Source organism: Varroa jacobsoni, unplaced genomic scaffold (genome assembly GCF_002532875.2).
Source record: "Varroa jacobsoni isolate VJ856 unplaced genomic scaffold, vjacob_1.0 scaffold_341, whole genome shotgun sequence".
Classification (NCBI taxonomy): domain Eukaryota; kingdom Metazoa; phylum Arthropoda; class Arachnida; order Mesostigmata; family Varroidae; genus Varroa; species Varroa jacobsoni.
Window position 1 is genome coordinate 188,767 of NW_019213243.1, and position 17,990 is coordinate 206,756.

General features: G+C 38.5%; 1 protein-coding gene across 3 annotated transcripts; it reads right to left on the reverse strand.

Moving 5' to 3' along the window:
• Nucleotides 1-6,576: 6,576 nt before the first annotated feature.
• cutlet (chromosome transmission fidelity protein 18 homolog) lies at nt 6,577-17,943 on the reverse strand. Of its 3 annotated transcripts, none has more exons than XM_022831624.2 (20): nt 17,139-17,943; nt 16,320-16,575; nt 15,737-15,848; nt 15,334-15,433; nt 14,518-14,657; nt 14,313-14,381; nt 13,872-13,993; nt 13,378-13,469; nt 12,866-13,042; nt 12,541-12,647; nt 12,210-12,319; nt 11,721-11,806; nt 11,337-11,532; nt 11,099-11,238; nt 10,840-11,000; nt 10,511-10,651; nt 9,962-10,098; nt 8,213-8,315; nt 7,660-7,809; nt 6,577-7,191 (listed from the first exon to the last, which is right to left on the reverse strand). In XM_022831624.2, exons 1-20 carry the CDS (start codon nt 17,200-17,202, stop codon nt 7,012-7,014), a joined length of 2,643 nt encoding a protein of 880 aa, XP_022687359.1. In that variant the 5' UTR covers nt 17,203-17,943; the 3' UTR covers nt 6,577-7,011. The 3 variants fall into 3 exon arrangements, with proteins under 3 accessions (XP_022687359.1, XP_022687360.1, XP_022687358.1); XM_022831625.2 differs by having other exon boundaries at nt 13,923-13,993; nt 16,320-16,578; XM_022831623.2 differs by having other exon boundaries at nt 16,320-16,578.
• Between the last annotated feature and the right edge of the window lie 47 nt (nt 17,944-17,990).

The following is a 17,990-nucleotide window of genomic DNA, read 5'->3' on the forward strand; positions in this document are numbered from 1 at the left end:
ATAATAAAATATAAGAAGCCCACGTATTACGTACCTTAACTATATTGGAGAGGAAGCGAACACGGAGTACATTTCGTTTAATTATTATTAAGGCCCATTCGCTAAGACGAATTCGATTGAGCTCAAACGCGATTGTCGCGTACTACTCGTCGCACTAACCAAATGCTGCTTTCATGACCTTTATGTCGTAGCGAACACCTTAAATTTAAGAACTGCTATTTGGATGTGCTCGTATATATCCTTTTCATATTAACTAAATGAGAATGGCGATAAGTTCGAGAGTAGCCGACGTCGAAAAGCTCTCTACTTTCATTAAACATCCGTTCCACTACGAACCAGAATTATTAATACATGTAGCAACCTTGACGATAATTTGTATCAATTCCAATCCAATAAAAAATTACACTGTCCCAAACGGAGGCAGCTATAAAGCACTGTAGCTTGTGTATCCTACTGGTAACTGCCAACCGCTTTCCTTGGAAAGGTAAATTTTATAGACGTGAATACACGCCATAACGATGATAAAATGCCATTGGAAAATAAACTCGGGTGTACCCATAATCAGTCTGTAAGCCATACAACAGGAGAAGGGTTACGCAAGTATAAAACATAGCCATCTGTCATCGCAGCGGGCAACCGTAAAAGCGGAGCTGGAGCTATCACGATCCCGCCAGATTTGAAGTGGTATTATTATAATCACATGATAGCATTCACCATGACATATACACTCCATAGTCATGATAAAAATAACAGTAATAAACTTAATAACACATATATGTGTATATATATATATATATATATATATATATATAAGTCTTTAAGGTACACGTAATTATAAATTTATTATCATCAAGGATGGGCATAATGCTGCGGCAGGTGTGATATCTGCTGTCTATGTATTACAGCCGCCATCAACGTTAGGATTTAGCACGAGCATACCGTGCCTCGATATCGAAGAGTAGTCTTATAAGCTAAGCACAGGCAGCTGACGCAGTTATATCTATTTAACAGTGAAGTCAGAGCTACATTGTTCGCTAGAAGGGTAGCAGCATTTGAGAACTAGGTGTTCAGTGGCCAAACGACCGCTGAAGTCGACCACAGCATTAAGTGGAAGAAAGAGATAACGTGATGCCTCTGACAGCCAGAAACGCCGTGTGCCGGACCCAGTCACGCCTTACGTAGTTTGGCTGGCAGTGTGTATCTGCCTGTACGTATTCTATCGGTAGAAACGTGCTTTCGCGATACACAATCTCTCCCCCTTGTTCTTTTTTGGTTGTCAACGTGCTTTGCTCCCATTAGCTCAGTTCAATTGCTGAATGATTGAATTGAGAATAGGCGAACAGCACGAATCAAAAAAATTGTATATCCATATATCTGTAAATATAATGCAATATTGGTCATGACTACGTGGTCAGCTAGATTATTCACGCCGCCGGTGAAGCAAGATGGCTGTCAGTAAAAAAGCAGAAGTTGCCGCCGAGGCCGGCAGAGCCTGACCGGCTTTTAGTGCCTTCATACTAAACTTGACTTTCGACCGCTCGGGGTCGTTTCACGCATTGAAAAGCGTTTCGTCGTTGTATTGTCTCTAGAGCAACGAGCTACGAAGAGCTATACACGTTAGACTAAAGCAATTGCCGAGACAGGCTTTCAGATTTTACAGCTGTGACATGATCTGAAGCCGGCGGTAGGGGCACCACAGAAAGGATATAACAACGACATTTTTCTAAGAGCGAGTGTGCTGCTCCCTTCAGTTTCGACTCATAATGAACAACTTCGTTTTCTGAATTAACACTTTTTTTCTTTCGATACTAGTAAACTTTGTTTTCTCTATATTATTATTACACATGGCCGTATATCTAATATTTAATAGGTAGATAGCATTAGATGTTTTGGTCACTACGATTAATTACTGTCATAGGTAGGAAATGAAGGTCGTGCACTCCTTGAATTAACAAATTGCTGATGCGCGATGTGAGCTACACAGAAAAGGACCCGTACGAAAATATTAATTCGTTTATATTGTTGTTAGAAATACTGTACACTTTACACCTTTGTTTCGATTCGCACACACTCTCCATAGAATATGCCCTGCGATAGCTTGCAATAATCTACAAGTGTTTTGTTCAGTCGTATTTTTATACGTATGAGCAGGCTAATTGTGACCTATTTGCCTAAAATGAGTGTATGGTTAAAGTAACAAAAATATATGATTTGTTATGCCTTGTTAAATGAGAACTCTAACAAACTTTTAAGATCTTACTTTATGTTCCTAAAGCTTAGTCTAGACAATCTGTCTTGGGAGCCCAATGTGGGGCATATTTTAAAAATCCTCATCACGTTCGTAGTCCGTTGGACGTACTCCCATTCAGTGCAGCATGTAGAGAATTATTTGCAGGAACGGAGCGAAGGTATTTTAGGGGTCAATATAAACTAAAAAGCAGAATACTAATAGCGCAAGAAGGTGTATCATCGCTTTTGAACTTAGGCCAGATTGAGTTGCGTCATATTTTGTGCCTTCAGCATGAAAAATACATGAACCAATAATTTAGAACATTACTATGTTCATATTGTGCTTACTTACAATACGTGCGGAGGAATCGCAAATCTATTTAGTTGGTATGATAGCCATATGCCTATTGACGCAGAAACTACAAATCAGGATCATTTCTGACAACTAATCACGATACATCTTTTCTGCGGTTAGAGTTTAGATAGATATTAAATATACTGAATTGCTCTGTGTAGATGCGGTGACGCCGGCTATCAATCGACGCTTGTCTTCAACATAGTTCATCACTAGATAAGAATACTGTCTGTGACGAATTTACGCTCTATGCTTATACGAGCTCACGCAGTACGGACCGCAGCTTGTCGCATTTCAAAAAGAGATACTAACAGTGCGAACATATTGTCGTGGTTCTACCTGACCAGCATTAAAAACATACCTAATGGCTCGACGTTTCTGCTCATGGCAAGTCTCAATTTTTCTAGTTTGTGGGGTAGGGTTATTGTAAAAGGTCGTTGTTGTTGTTGTTGTTATTGTTTAGTCTGGCAGCGAATACAACGATAGTGACAGGACAATAACGACAGCCTAAAGCACAACGGTACATCGCGACAATCGCTTTGAACGGCTGTTATCGCCTTTAAAAAGGGTTGCCACCGATATCGCTCAGATGACGGCGGCGTGAATTTGAGCTTCAAGTATGGGCGTCGGCAACAAAGGATGCATTGTCCTTTTTCTATTTTCTGACTTGTGCTCTGTTTCTGCCGCCGAACCTAACGGCTGAAAAAACCACCATGTTTTACAAGACTTCATATTTTATTGCACAATGCAAAGGGTTGGAAACAGTTACAACAACGAGCATTCCTATTCAATACCTGTGTCATATATAAAACTGTCACATGTGTCACAGCCAAAAGTGATGATTCTACACACGCATATATATATGCGTTTAATCTTTTGGGATAACTTGTGACTATTAGAATAACTAAAACGCCTGGCCCTGTATAGTCAGACGTAAAACGTATTACCTTTGTGACAAACTTCATCAATTTTTCTACAAAATACTGCAAGAGCGACAAGACTACAAGGAAACCATAGCTAGGAGTTAATATAATGCGGCTGAAAGCAAGCCTAGCACCGACAGATAGTGACAGATAGAACATGTGCTATCTGATAGAGAACATTGCAAAGTTCAGCGTACTTTGGCAAATACATTGCATTTATGTAACACTTGTCAAGACATGGGAAAGGGACAAAAAAACTAAAAAATCGCGACAGATTTTTTTGCCTAAAGCCTAATGTTTATCGTCAAAGGGATGTATTCCGGATATTTTCACATGTCTATCAACTGCTGTATTATGTTAATACTTTCTTATGTTGTTGTTTTTTTATATTATGTGTTTCTTTCTGAGTGCTCATAGTCAGCTTCTTGTTTCCAGCTTCAAATTTTGATTGAAGCAACGTAACCTGGAATCAAAGTTTCAAAACTTGAAGATCGAAACACCGCAATTTCGTGATTTTATAAGCTCAATCATTTTCAAAGTTCTTTTTAGTTACAAGCGTTTTCATCTAAATAGAAACCTTTTGACCAACATAATTAAACTTTGATGCACCGATATCCTTTGAACTACTATATTTTTCCCACTTCTGATCATACCATTGGGTTATGTACTACCATTAGAAATTAACGTGTTTATCTACTGATGCCAAATCACATAGCACGACGCTGCTTCCTAATTCAATTATATGGGTGAATATGCATGTGTGCACATTAAAGGGCTAAGGAAAAGATTTGTCTCATTTTCTCTTGTGTTTTTTTGTTGTCACATAGATATCATGCACCTCAACGGCAGAACATATCCTCACTAGCAATTGCGTACGATGGATTGCTATTGCACAATGTTGGATTGTTGCTATGATCATTGTTACTTGTATCCAAATTGCGGTTAAGATGGCTGCTTTAAGAGTGACCCCATCAGTTACACCTTTTATAGGTTGTGAATAGGAGAGATGAGAAGTGACGGAACAAGAATCAATGCCCCTCGGATCTGTCAATTTGATTCGTATTTTGTTTCGGATGTCGTCGATTTTGTCCTTGTTTCTCGAGACGATTTATGAATTTGTTTTGACCGATAGATTACTTCATAAATATTCCAAGCGCGAAAAATAACAAATCCGCTGATACGTGTATAAATGCTGGTGAACAACAGGCAAAAGGGCTGGGGTGCGCAAGGGAAAAAGAAGTAGAGCAAAACTTCAGAAAATGTCGTCGTGGACATGAAGACATCATCAGCAAGCCCACTGGCAGGGGCGGCGTCTAGTAGAAGAAGTAGCTACTGAAACGCAAAGCGCGAAACAGCGCAAGACAATGTAGAAGAATGACCTAACGTATGATCTGCAAATTATAACAACAAGAACAACAACAATGTTTTTGTACAACCAGCGGCGACAACCATAAGTTTAACGATATTTACTATAAAATCGGGCGATCAAAATAGCAACTGTAGAAAAGTCTATTAAAACCACAGTTTTATGTCTTAGCTTGTAAAGAACTAGGCCGACTACAAGTGCATGTTGATCAGAACAGGTAAATGGTAACAGCGAGGCAACGAAGCACAGGTCATTTCGGGTGGTAGGAAAACACTGCATATTTCGACAGGAAGAAACGCTATTCGATTTGAATCTGTAAGCGCTGTTATGTTCTATTATTGTCCAAAAAAAAGTTAAACATTCAAAATAATGTTGTTCTTTGTCGTTAAACTAAAATCTTCATGATATACCTGTGATGTGGGAATTATGTACAAAGAAACAAATTTTAAAAAAATGCTCTTTTCCACTTTGCCAGCACTCTTGTGGATTTCGTGACAAACCTTTTTTGGAGTGATTGTGGCTGGATCTCGGTGATACAGCGTCTAATCCCTCCTTTAGAGACTTGGATAATCGTAAGTACAATCGACTTAGATCGATTATCGAGATGACTTCAAGAGAACTCCGCGGCAAAAAGTCGCCCGATCTACAACGTTGATTCTAACCGTCAAAACAAGAGATTATACGACCAGAAGGTATCCTGCAATAATGCTGTTGTTTCACGCAAAGTGTGGAAAGTGTCATTGTCCTGCTTGAATGACATGTATTTAAAATACATACCATCTATCATGCTTGACACGTACTAAACGGCGGTACAATGCAATCACATATCGTTTGTAATATAGAAACTGAACCTATCTTAATATCTTATACCAATATAGTTGTTTTCTTTTTGAAAAAAATTATAAAATTTGGCGATATGACATTTTTGGACCTTATACTTCTGGCCAAATACTTTGAGAAGCTGTTTAATACGTTTCTTATTTCATTAATTTATGCAAACAGTATTTGTAAGCTATTATATAAATAAGAAAAGTTTGTCTTTTTTGCTCTGTGAGGAAAATATGATATCAGAATACGAAAAAACTCTATGGAATCAATTATCTTGAATATATATCCCACACTTGCGTTAGCGTGAGAAATTATAAGGGAGTATCGAGTCATGCTTATAGATAGCTTTTAGTCAGCCCGATGCTCTCACAAAAATGGACGGTAGAAAGATCTAAAAAAGGGAAGTAGTCGTTCTGCGAAATTTTAGTCCTAACTCAATATTTCTGTCAGCAGTCGACAAAACTACGGAGAAATGTTTGATCAAGCAAATCACTGACCATATCACACGTATCATAGCTACCGAATGATAAACTGTCTAACATTTGAACACAAAACGACACTAGCACGCAATTGCAGTGGTGCCAAAACTCTAACACAGCGTCTTGGCATCATGTGAATGAGTTTTTTTGCTCACCTACATTCTTTGTAAGATTTATCAATAATTTTCCATTTAGTTAGTAAAGTAAATTAACCTTTTATGTCCATGAGACACTTCAGGAAAAAAAATATGATAAAACAAGATCTGGTCGTCGTCTCACATCGATGCTCCACTAACCATCCATCTGGCAAACTTTCATGAATATCCCCTTAATCTACCTAGAGAAAAAATGAAAGAGTTACAAATAATACGGGATAAGGAAGTAATGATTCGGAAGTCAGATTCGTGAGAGTAGGAGCCGATGGCAAATTTAATGTGCACATGTACATTGAAATGTAGTAACATAACAACGTTTACTGAATATTAGAGAATATATAATTTTCGTAATTTGAGTATATATTAATGATGTTTCAATGATTAACACAGCACATGATTCGTCTTTTCATTTCAATGTATATGCAAGTCAAGTATTCAAGATACATGAAGTGTGTTACAGATAATAACAGCTTAACATAGTACTACGTTGTTCAAAATGTTCAACGGGAACATTAATGAGATAAATAAAAAGACACACAAGATCAGTGCGATATCAGATGCATCTCATAATATTTCATTGCGTCCAAAATTTACTAACCCTGTGGCTACATAGCTTATTTTAGAAGAATAAAACACCTAAAAGCGATTTCAATTATACGTACATCTGCTTATACTACTATAAGACCTGCTTGATCTTCCGTGTTCTCCGAACTGCGTTACTAAATCCTTCTTTGAACTTGTAGTAGATTCCAGAGGCTTCTGTGTTGCCTTCAGCTTCTTTTCCCACTACTTCTTTGAGCCTCTGGCCATTGTGGGAGGCATGCGCCGTCATTTCATCACTGCTCTCTTGTTTGAGCTGTCGCAAATGTATAAGGATGACAAACATTTTCCATTAGTGACGTGTGACTGTTTATGTATCATTAACTTGCACTTCTAGAAACCAAATTCCAGCACCATCACACTTTTCTTGCTACTCTGTATGGCGGTGATAAAGTGGATTCAATGCTACTTCTTTTGAGATCTTCTTGACGCTCAGTGTACCCATTTATCTCATCTGGGGCGAAATGGGACTTTATGCCGGCGTAACATGACAGACATTAGTTCAGATCCTAATTGTGAATGCCAACAATGACGTTTGTAGCTTTATGGCTCTTGTTTCTTTTCAAATGATTAGGGTTAAATTTAATAGATTACACAGATCTATATGTATCGCATAGGAGCGCATCTTATCATCGACGTATTAATTATGGATGGCATGGTTGCAATACAACGTGTTAGACAATTTCACACGAAGTCATTTGTTATGGCTATTAGTAACACTAACCTTTGGCTGAATCAGCCTGCCAAAGAAATCTTTTCTAGGTTTTTCGGAGTCTTTCATCATATCCAGTTGTGGTTTGCTTTTCTTAACAGCTGACACTTCAGGACTCTTTCTGCGTGTTCCCCTTGACACAACTTCGTTTGTTTGACGAATCTATAGACACCAAATAAAAAGTATTAACCAAGAACCAAATTAATCATTTTTTTAAAAATATAGCAACGAAGGAGAATAACCGTATGGTATAGCATGATCATGATAAAAAACGCTAACTTCATATTATACTGATTCGAATTGTGCGAGGTGCTTCGTCAGGGTTTGGATTTTGAAGGTAGCAAGAGACAGATCTCTAGAAGATAATAAATTATGTTAAAATAGTCTTAAACAGCTAATTTTGGATTGTGATGGGTGTATACTAAATTTATTTGTGATCAACAACCAGTGCCAATATGAGGAAATGTCATTTTACTAATGCCCTTATAATAATATTCATAAATGAGCGCAAAAACAAAACTTTTCATGATACCTCGCAAGATAGTTTCTTATATTCTTCTTTTACCTTATTCAGTTCGATTTCACGTGAAAACATCATTTTGGTAGCGTACGAGAGCGGTGTGAAGCGTGATGCGATTCCGGGGAAACGCACAAGGTCTTCTAAGTTCCTGAAGTTCATCAAAGTAATATTATATATAATTGTTGGAAGGGTCAGAACTGTCGCTATTTTTTTTTATTAATATATGAAAATTTCTATGATGGGCAGAAAAGAACGATTGTAAAAATGATGCATGACTTTCTACTATCTTAAGTACCGCCAGTCCTTAACGTTTTCATGACGACCCTATGCATTTGTGCAGTATCATCCTGCTCACTATAACAGATGGGCCATGATAGCACAGATGCAACTTCTCGGACCAAGTATTCTCTAGAGCCGTGTTTGAACTCCGGGCAAATAAACGGTTTCTGCTCAGACCTTTTTTCATCTCCCGCAGCCGATCCAGGCGTCTTCACTTCCCGAGCAATATGGCTTGGTAGCCGAAAAGTAGCTTAAGAGGCGTTTGCCCTTGTTCTCGCTTGCAACCATTTACACCATGCGTTCGACCAGACCGCTGCAACCTGGACGCTCGATAGCTATCAGAATCTACCGGGTGTTGCTTCGCTGAGGTAGCCCGTCACATCTCCTGATGTAAAACGTAATTGTTCGTCGTTATCAAGCTGAAGACTGCGAAGAAGCATCGCGATGTTTCTAAATTCCGAACTACACCAGTAGATGTCGGCTTTTAAACTAGCACGAGCTGGGCGAAGTAAGTACAATAGCTGACTATTAATAAAACAAAAGACTTTTCTCTTAGAGGCTTTTAGAAGGCCCATGAAGTCCAGGCTTATCTTCTGGAAGATAAGGTTCTCGAAGGTACTGGATGCAATCTATCGCTTCTCCTTAGATTCCGTTTCTACTATTAGCAAAACTCTCACCGAGTTAATTCTTCCCAGATGCCCTCATACGGCAGCGCTCTTTTGAACTTTAAAACATTTACTGGACGTCCACGCACCGTGTCATTTTCTACAATCCCCCACCGAAAAGAAATGGTAGCTTCTTCTGTGTGAGACGGGAGAACGTATAGCAGAATTCCTTTCCGCTTGACCGTACACTTGAAGGTATCTCGAAACCCCATACGTTGGGTCACGGGTTCCTTTTTTTAACTTTGATACTGCTGCGTGTAACCTAACGTGTAAATCGATACTTATGCCGTATCTTGTCCGCTCGCGCCCTTCTCAGATTTGGAACAGTACCTCAGCAATTGCGCCAGCGTCGGGCTGTAACTTATGTCCAAATTTTGCTCGAAATAACACAGGACGGACTTTTCCGTCATCGTAAAGACCTCAGTCCAGAGGCGCTTCGTCAGCAAATGACAATAGATGGAATTATATGAGCGCCAGAACTCTTGAAAGACTGCGGGAAGGGCGCTGTCTAAAGATGACTGTGGTAGCCGCTTGAAAGGCGTCACAGCAGAAACCTTATACCGGTAGAACGCTAGGTTACGACGGCCGTAACCGAACGGCGGACGTGCGATTGTTGTGCGGACACAGCCACTGGTAGCGCTAGCCAAGTATAACGACCCAGAATACATAATAAATAACAACTGGCTTGGTCGTAATCAAGGAACAAACGCTCAACTCAACAGTCAGCTTTCATGGCCTAGTCCATCCCATCATATATGAGTGCTACAAACTAATCAGACATGATCAGCTAGTTAAAAATCGAATTCACTTGATTATTAGTAATATTTCAGGAAATTTCAGACTTATTTACGGTTCAAGTTGAAACACGTATTCTCCGTCGATCATGCGTTGTTGGTATACGAGTCCGAATAAAGCCATTACGTTGACAGCTGATCGAAACGCAAGGCGGTCAGCGTCATTTAGTAACTGCACATTTGAAGATCTCATCTGTAACCGCAAACCGACTGGATTGTATATAGTGATTATTTGAACTGAAATGTAGAGCAATAATCTTCTGCGCCCTTAACCTAGAGAGTTCCTTGGTAATTTGCTTGTATAAAACCCGCTGTGCGGGTTGTATGTCCAATTGCCAAACGATTTTTATCGACATCGAAAACTTTGTCAAACTTTTCATTACTTAATAAGCTTAATACCTTATGCTCGACAATACTAGAACATTCTTTTATCTCATTTAATAAAATTATGCGTATTTCAATTTCGACAACTTAACATTTAAGCAAGAGGTAAGTCGAACTTTTGCGCGAAACAGCATGGCTTTGTGTATCGAACTGCCCATTTATATCGAGAGAAGATGCAGTAAAATGTTTGTGAATCCGTTTGGTTTGTGCGCTTATACTACCTGTGGCTGGATGATCCCAATGATTAAGGGCATAACATCAACCAGAAGAGAGATCCCGGAATGGTAAGCGAGAAAAGCAGGCGAAATAAAAGACATTAGAGACGCCCAGTGACTCGAGAGACGAATCTGTCGTTGTCGAAACTGCAAATAAAATGTGTTAATTTTATACTCTGTAATAAAATGAATCAATAAAAAAATGCTGTGACTTGTGCGCAAATTTTACCAAAACACTAACAAGTCCATGGAAGTTGCGTGGGAAAAGATTTTCCAATATAGCACTATAATGTATTGTATGAATCAAGCAATCAAATGCAATCGTATTTATTTACCTCGGCAAATGAGTTATTTATGATCGGTTTTACTGGTTTGATTGAAGCGAACAAGCCTTGCCATTTCTGTGCCATAAATGGTCCGTACGCCATAAGAGCATAATGTTGCATTCGGTGTGTTGTTTCATTCAGTTGATCGGCAAAACACAGCCAATTAAGACCTATTTGTAGGATAAAACAGAAGATGGTAATTGTTTGTGCCTAATATATGATATTAAGGCGAAAATATTGTAAGGTCAATGAGTTATTGAGTACGAACCAATCACCAGCTGTTCGGTAATATCGGAATCACTGCAAGGTTTCGCCGTTAACGTGTCGAAAAGTGCTTGATTAAGACGTTCGTAGTCACCAAACGACTGTGCCAGCATTAGTACAGACAGCGATCTACGTTGACGATTTCTGAAATTCGAGTTGAGCATTATTATGAAATTCTGGGTGCTATTACTACGCTAGCAGAACAATTAACCCCTAAGGGGAAAACCTCCCTTCCAACTTACGCAGGACTTGCGGTCGAATAGTTTGGGTTTCCTGTCGGCTTACTAAATACACTCCGAACAACATTGCTCAACGATTGCTCCATGTCTTTGTCTCCGACGGCGACTCCAGCGACGTCGGTCATGCTAATCATTCCCGTTTGTCCCTTACGTGCCTGCAGAAACTGAAGAGTGCAAAGGCAACTTCGAATGTCGTTGCCTAAAATAAACATGGGTGTGACGTTTCTTTTATATAAAAAAGACAACTAAAAACAGTAAAAATGCAAGCTTAGAATTGTCGCATGTAGAACAATATGCGTTTTCGTAGTCTTGGGAAGTTGTAATAAAAAAAATTGGAAGCGCTGACAATGCTTTCATGCATGGCTGCTCCTACAGTTGCTTGTTTACCTGTCTTCTCGGAGAGAGCCTGTAGAGCGGCTCTATCGTATTTCATACGTTCTTTGCGAAGTACTTCCTGCAAACGGAACACCAGTCTGAAGCATGGCATTCAAGTTATATATAATACAGTATAAATTATAATGACGGAAATAAAAAATTATCAAGTCGTAATTAAAACAAACAAACATAATCAAAAAAAGTAACGACTGCAGGCTGCAAGGTATAATAAACGAACTGCCAGCCGATTTATTCAGCCTTTAAACAGGACAGAATGACTAAGCAGATTTATTTTGTAGTGACAATTATGAAATAATCATATCAAAAAATTTCTAAGTCCTCACAGCTAAATCTAAATTATAATTCCATAACTTGGATCTATTTACAATCTACATACACTTTTGCCATCCACAGTTTAAATGAAATGTGCTTTAAATTGAGTTACTTTCGAAAATTTCAAATATCTAATAATTTGGGAAACTAGAGAACTGAAGGACTTACCTATGAGACTGCGTTTGTGGGAGCTGTAGCATAAGGGCAGTTTGCCGTAGCTGGCGCAGTGCTGGACCCCAGGCTTCATTGCAGATACAGATCACAGGACGAAGTAACACCTGAAATAATGAATCACATCAATAATTTAGTAAGTGCAATGTGGATTAAAAAAAGAACTGAGTTGAACAGCTCACTCAGTAAAATTGTAATGATGATGTAACGCGTGATGTTTCCATAACAAGCAATATTTCGTATGTAATCGTGTCTCTAATAACGAAAGCCAAGAAAGCCCTTGAAGACGCATCTAATTGTCAAGCAAACTCCTGTACAGATCTTTCACCTTTGGCTTCTTTTTCTTCTTTTTTTCGCCACCTGATTCTGACCCATCACCGTTCGTGGACCTCAGCATCTGTAGAAGAACATTGATCGACTGGGCCGGGGCGCCATCTGCAAATTTATTTTAGATTTACTTCTCCAGGTTGGATTCGAAAGTGCAGTCCATGTGACAGTATCACATGTATTGGGCCACAAAGTTGGTATAGTTCTAAGATAATGTGAACATTGTCAGCACTAAAATAATGTGTGGTTGCGAGTTTCTAAATAGACATCATAGCTCGATATTTTTGCCCACCTGTTTGTATAAAGGACTTACTAATTTGTCGTACCGATTTCGTCAATGACTAGACAGTTAGGTCTACATTCCCGGTCGAGAACGGGTTTCATTTGAGTAGCGCCTTCCAGCGCTGAACGAAACGCATCTGGACTCCGATCATCAGAGGCATTCAGCTCGACGATGTTGTAACCCGAATGACGTGCGAGAACATGAGCAAGGGTGGTTTTACCTAAAATCGACGCATCGTTTACGTGTCACCATATAAATCGATGAAAATCGTAATAAATTTTTTTAACCTCGGAATAGCTGTTTTGAGAAAAATACTGATCCATACTGATTGCTAATTACGACCGTGCAGTACGGTAAAATTAAAGTGGGTAATCGTAATATCCTTTTCGCATCATTTTCCATTCAGTTCTTCTCAACAAATCTACTAGTCACTAACGCATCTTCTTTAATATAACGCTAACAAAGTTTGGCTAATGCTGGGCCTTGTGATGTGCTCCTTTGCATGTGAAGAAGCGTGCAGCGAGCTGGTCGGCAGTATAAAAACTAGAAGCCTACCTAGACCCGGCGGTCCAGCGAGTAGAACTACAGGCTGCATCGGTCTTCTCCACTTGTCCAACTCGGTGCTTATTTCTGATACGAATGGGTTCCTGTTACAGGTCATAGTTATTTTAATCAACTTAATTAATTTAATTAATTAAAAAATACCGAAATTAAGAAAACGGGCCAGTCATGCAAGTTTACTATGGCAAACCATGGGAAATACTAGATCGTAGATGTATGAGATTTCATGTTTAACACTTTTTTATCGTATCTGTGGTTTTATCGGAGTCATATCTTCGGTGTAGTATCAAAAACCTGCCCCCTCCTAGAAGTTTTAGCTGGGGTTCCTTGGGGTTTAGTTCAAAGACCAACAGATGTATGAGATGTAGATTTTTATCTTTGTTAAACCCACAGATTTCTCGTTCGCATGTATGTTAAGGGTGAAGCCATCGAAGGCCTACCCATATCGAAAGAACACGCATCTAATAACTTTGAAGCTCTAGCACTACATTTTAAAGCCTTGTCTATTTCTTTGCTTCTGGGTAACAAAAGTGATAAACCTAGCTGCGAAATCCTTGTTTTTAAATCTATTTTCCGTGTCCTGTCTCGTCTCAGCCTTCTCGCGGGTTGCCTGTAATTACAATGTTACCGTGAAGATTAAAAATAAAATTAAGCTACCTGCATTTGCCACTTTTTTGAATGATGAGTAATATTTCTACACATAGATATGAACACTTATCCGCGTACCCAATCCACGATTTTAGCAATTTTTATGTCTGTTTTAAAAGATTTGAGGAGATAAATGTAAATAAGGCAGCAACCAAGATCTATTTAACTAGTTTGGACGATGCTAGTATTAAAATGGATGCAATGTTATGACAGGTAAATGTTATATAGTATGATAAAAAATGTTATAATACGTAAATGTTATACAGTATGATAAAATATACCTTAATAGGACGGTTGAATACGCATTCGTCCCATAGCTTTATCCATTGAAGAAGGAGACGGTTTATTGCCTATGAAAGAGAAAAACACGTAGCCGACAGACCAAAAACATGTGTATATTTACTAATTTAAGTTAGTACTACACAGCTTTCTATGTTGGAAACGTTTTTTTCTCTTTATTAAAGTATATGGCAGAAGTATGCATACTGTATCGCTGAGCAGGTCCATGAAGCCTCGAGGTCGATACTTGTCAGCCCAAAGTAAGGACGGACACTTTTCAGTATCATTATCACCACTTATTCCAACCGAAAGATCTCCTTCGGCGCGGGCGTCATCGTTGTGGCTTTCTAAAAAAGATACTTCTCTACTGTTAGCATGGCGCAACTTTCGACAAAGATAAGCTAAGATACTTTTGTATCGAACAAAAAAATATATGCATCTCAAAAAGACCCTCTGCACAACTCTAGCTCAATATTGTTCCCGTTGATAATGAGTAATGTAGCATTTTTATTTTTGTCAATATGCATATTAAGGTCAAACTGGAGTATATCTATATTTTTTACGTACATTTTTTTAACTATGCTAACTCCGTACCCGCTATTTGACACATGAAGGGAGTATGCGACTCGTGTATCCCTATAGACTCAGTTTAAAAAATATGTGGATCTAACAAAATTGATAAAGAGGCAACAACATGAATCCTCGGTCCATTAAGTAACTATACTATCGATCTATATCAATAACGTTCGATGCTATGGGAAGCTATTGAAGGACAACAAAACAAGTAAATAAGATACCTACTTTTCTAATATCAATATTCAAAAAACGCGCCTTTAAGCAGACTCCTGAAGCGCGTTCTTGAAAAACTGCCGTTTACCTAGTGTCAAGAAGTAACATTATTTTATTATATACATTTTACTATTACTATGCTATCTACTTAGATTAATAGTTATTTTCATTGTGATGTACAATTTCCCTATTTTGGTATCTATTTTCACACTGTTGTAATAATGTTGTTACCACCTTTTCTTTGAGCTCCAGATCTTGTTTGGCCAGTATCCTGACATCCTTCAGGCATAGTTATATCATTTGTCAACGTGTCAAGATGCGAGAGCCTAATAAGCTATAAAAATGGACATGAAAGATTAGAACTAAAAATACCAAATTAGCTCGATCGATAGCAAATGGTAATATAATTAGAAACATAGAAGATTTAGCATAAAACAAATACTCAAATTAGTCCTAATCCATGAAATTTTTTAATTAATCTATTGTGTTGTAGTAGAGTTACATAGAGTTGTTTCTAATAATAAGTCACAAGTGTTGTTAAAGACATCAGTGAATTACTGTTAACACAGGATTAATACTGTGTTTTCCCCTTCTAATACAAAAAGTCTATCAAAAGGAAGCGTAATAGAATCCTGACCTCTTCTTCGGCTTCTTGAAACAGATCCCAAAAAGGTTTGCTTAAGAGAGATGGCCGTGTATTTTCATTGGAAGGGTTTTCTAAATTATCTAACACACGTCGACTGTATTGTCTGAAAATAGATTATTCCGTACACAAGATTCAGAGCATTTAGAAGAAAGAACTGCCTCTTCATAGAAAGCTCTTGGAGAGGACAAAGCGAGCTAGAACAAAACATGTTTTTCTATAAAATATGAAAAACAGAGACTCCAAACGAATGAGTTGACGGAATAATTTGTCTGCCCGAAATCCATCTGCTAGGAACGACTATGTCCAAATACCTCAGGTGTAAACTAATATGACAATAAAACACCGATGAATAGAAATTTATGCATCATTCGAGTAATAGTTGAATTAGATGAAACTCGCCGCAAAAGCAATGCACTAAAGGACGTGAAAATAAGACGTCGTGGTATATAGAAGTTTATTAGTGTACATATATCATACATAAAAATTAACATCAAGGATACATATTTGCGCAATATTCGAACGGACGCGTATCCGTTTTTGCCGGCCGAATTTTGCAAACATTTACACTCCTCACCTGACAAACTGGAGTCGCCCGCTACTCCCACGTACAGGGAACTTATTCACCATATCACGAATTCCTGACGAGGTTGACGGCAGCTCATCGTCATCGGTCCGCAGAACGTCTGTCTTTAGTGCTTCCCTTCCCGAGCCACCGTTACCACTAGTACGCGGCCGGACGGAAAGGGACCCCTCTACTTCTACGTCTTCACCTAAATCAATTTTCAGCTCTCCAAGCGGGCTAAAGGTTCGAGTTCGTTTTGCCACCGAAACTTCTGAAACAAAAAGGAATTCCTATAGCACTTCTATTTCAACCCTGCTCAACGACACTTGAAGTTTTTATGTAATACAAAGCTGTGGTAATAGCGTAATATAAACAATTACGCGAATGTAGAACGTGTATACCTGCTATATAAAATATCCAAGCAAGTTTTTTTTTGGTGAAACACACAGACTTGGCGTCTCTTTTTCATCTATAATCAATTTCATAAACGAATTGTATTCTTTACTTCAAGTTCAGAGTATTTATTATTATTACTCGAGCTTTTTTTTGCTAGAATTTAAACGAATTCCGAAATTTAGACCCGAAATCCAAGACACTTATTCTTGACAGATTTATTGACATTAAAATCTGTAATAAATAAATTTTGTATATGATAGGAAAGTTCGAGCCTGTAAATCGCCCATACTGTAAACATCTTACAAGGACCAAAAATGCTTAAAGGAAGTCTCAGTGGAGCAAACAGGCTGTGATATGAAAGTCCCCGACTGAAACTGATTTTGTATTAGAATCGATGTTTTCGCCAGGTGACCATGGTCCTACAAGCGTCCTTACCAGACTCTTGATCCAGCTCCAGTGTCCGTTTGAGATTAATTTCAGCATCACTGTCCAGCTCCATTCCATACGCTTGGTTTTTGATTTATGACGAGAAGTCAACAGTATTTTATTCTTTTCATATATTTGACGTTTTTCACAAAACAGTTATTAACGCAATTACACACTCAAGGTTTAAGTACATTCTAACGTGACGAGCTAGAGCCTCAGTATTGGTAGCACATTGATTGAACACTTGGCAAAAATCTGTACAACGCTCGATGATTTCGGACATCAGTTTATCAGAAATACGTCGAATTCCTTATAGCATAGAGACCGATAAACGATATATGGAGCACTAATGCTCACCGGCACATGTGTTACACTTTCCCGCCAAAACTACCAAACACAGGACACACAGAAAAACAAGCTGATGTCTGAGTAATGAGGAGGTCTTAACAAGATCGTATTTCGACGCCGTACCACTCTCTTAGCTACTAAGGTAGTGTCCGGTTGGCACAGCCTACAAATTAGCCGCGTACATAAGATATTTTGGTGATTCGAAAATCTCCGCATAATGTAAGAGAAAAAGATATTTGTAGGAAAAAAATAGTATATACCGCAGCAATGACGAGTTACGACGCTGCCGACTAGCGATTAACCGGTCGGCTGAAGGGTGTTATACCCACGACCGGCCAGAAGCGGAAAAATATTTATTTAAGTAATCTGTATTTCTTGCGATCATTTTATTGTAAATAGAAGGTAAGGCAAAAGTTCCTCGAGAGCTCAAAAAAGTCCTTCGGGGACTATGAGCTCTTAAATTTGCATTCGTTAAAAAAGTGGGAAATAAGGAAATTATTGCAATAAAAAGCC

What these genes read in the sequence shown, in the direction of transcription:
- cutlet (XM_022831623.2), bottom strand. Translation starts at nt 17,202, where the DNA reads ATGGAGCTGGACAGTGATGCTGAAATTAATCTCAAACGGACACTGGAG. An exon ending in AATAGACAAGGCTTTAAAAT is followed by an intron (nt 13,470 to 13,871) that starts GTAGTGCTAGAG and finishes GACCTGTAACAG; the next exon opens with GAACCCATTCGTATCAGAAA. An exon ending in TACGTGTTTCAACTTGAACC is followed by an intron (nt 8,316 to 9,961) that starts GTAAATAAGTCT and finishes GATGAACTTCAG; the next exon opens with GAACTTAGAAGACCTTGTGC.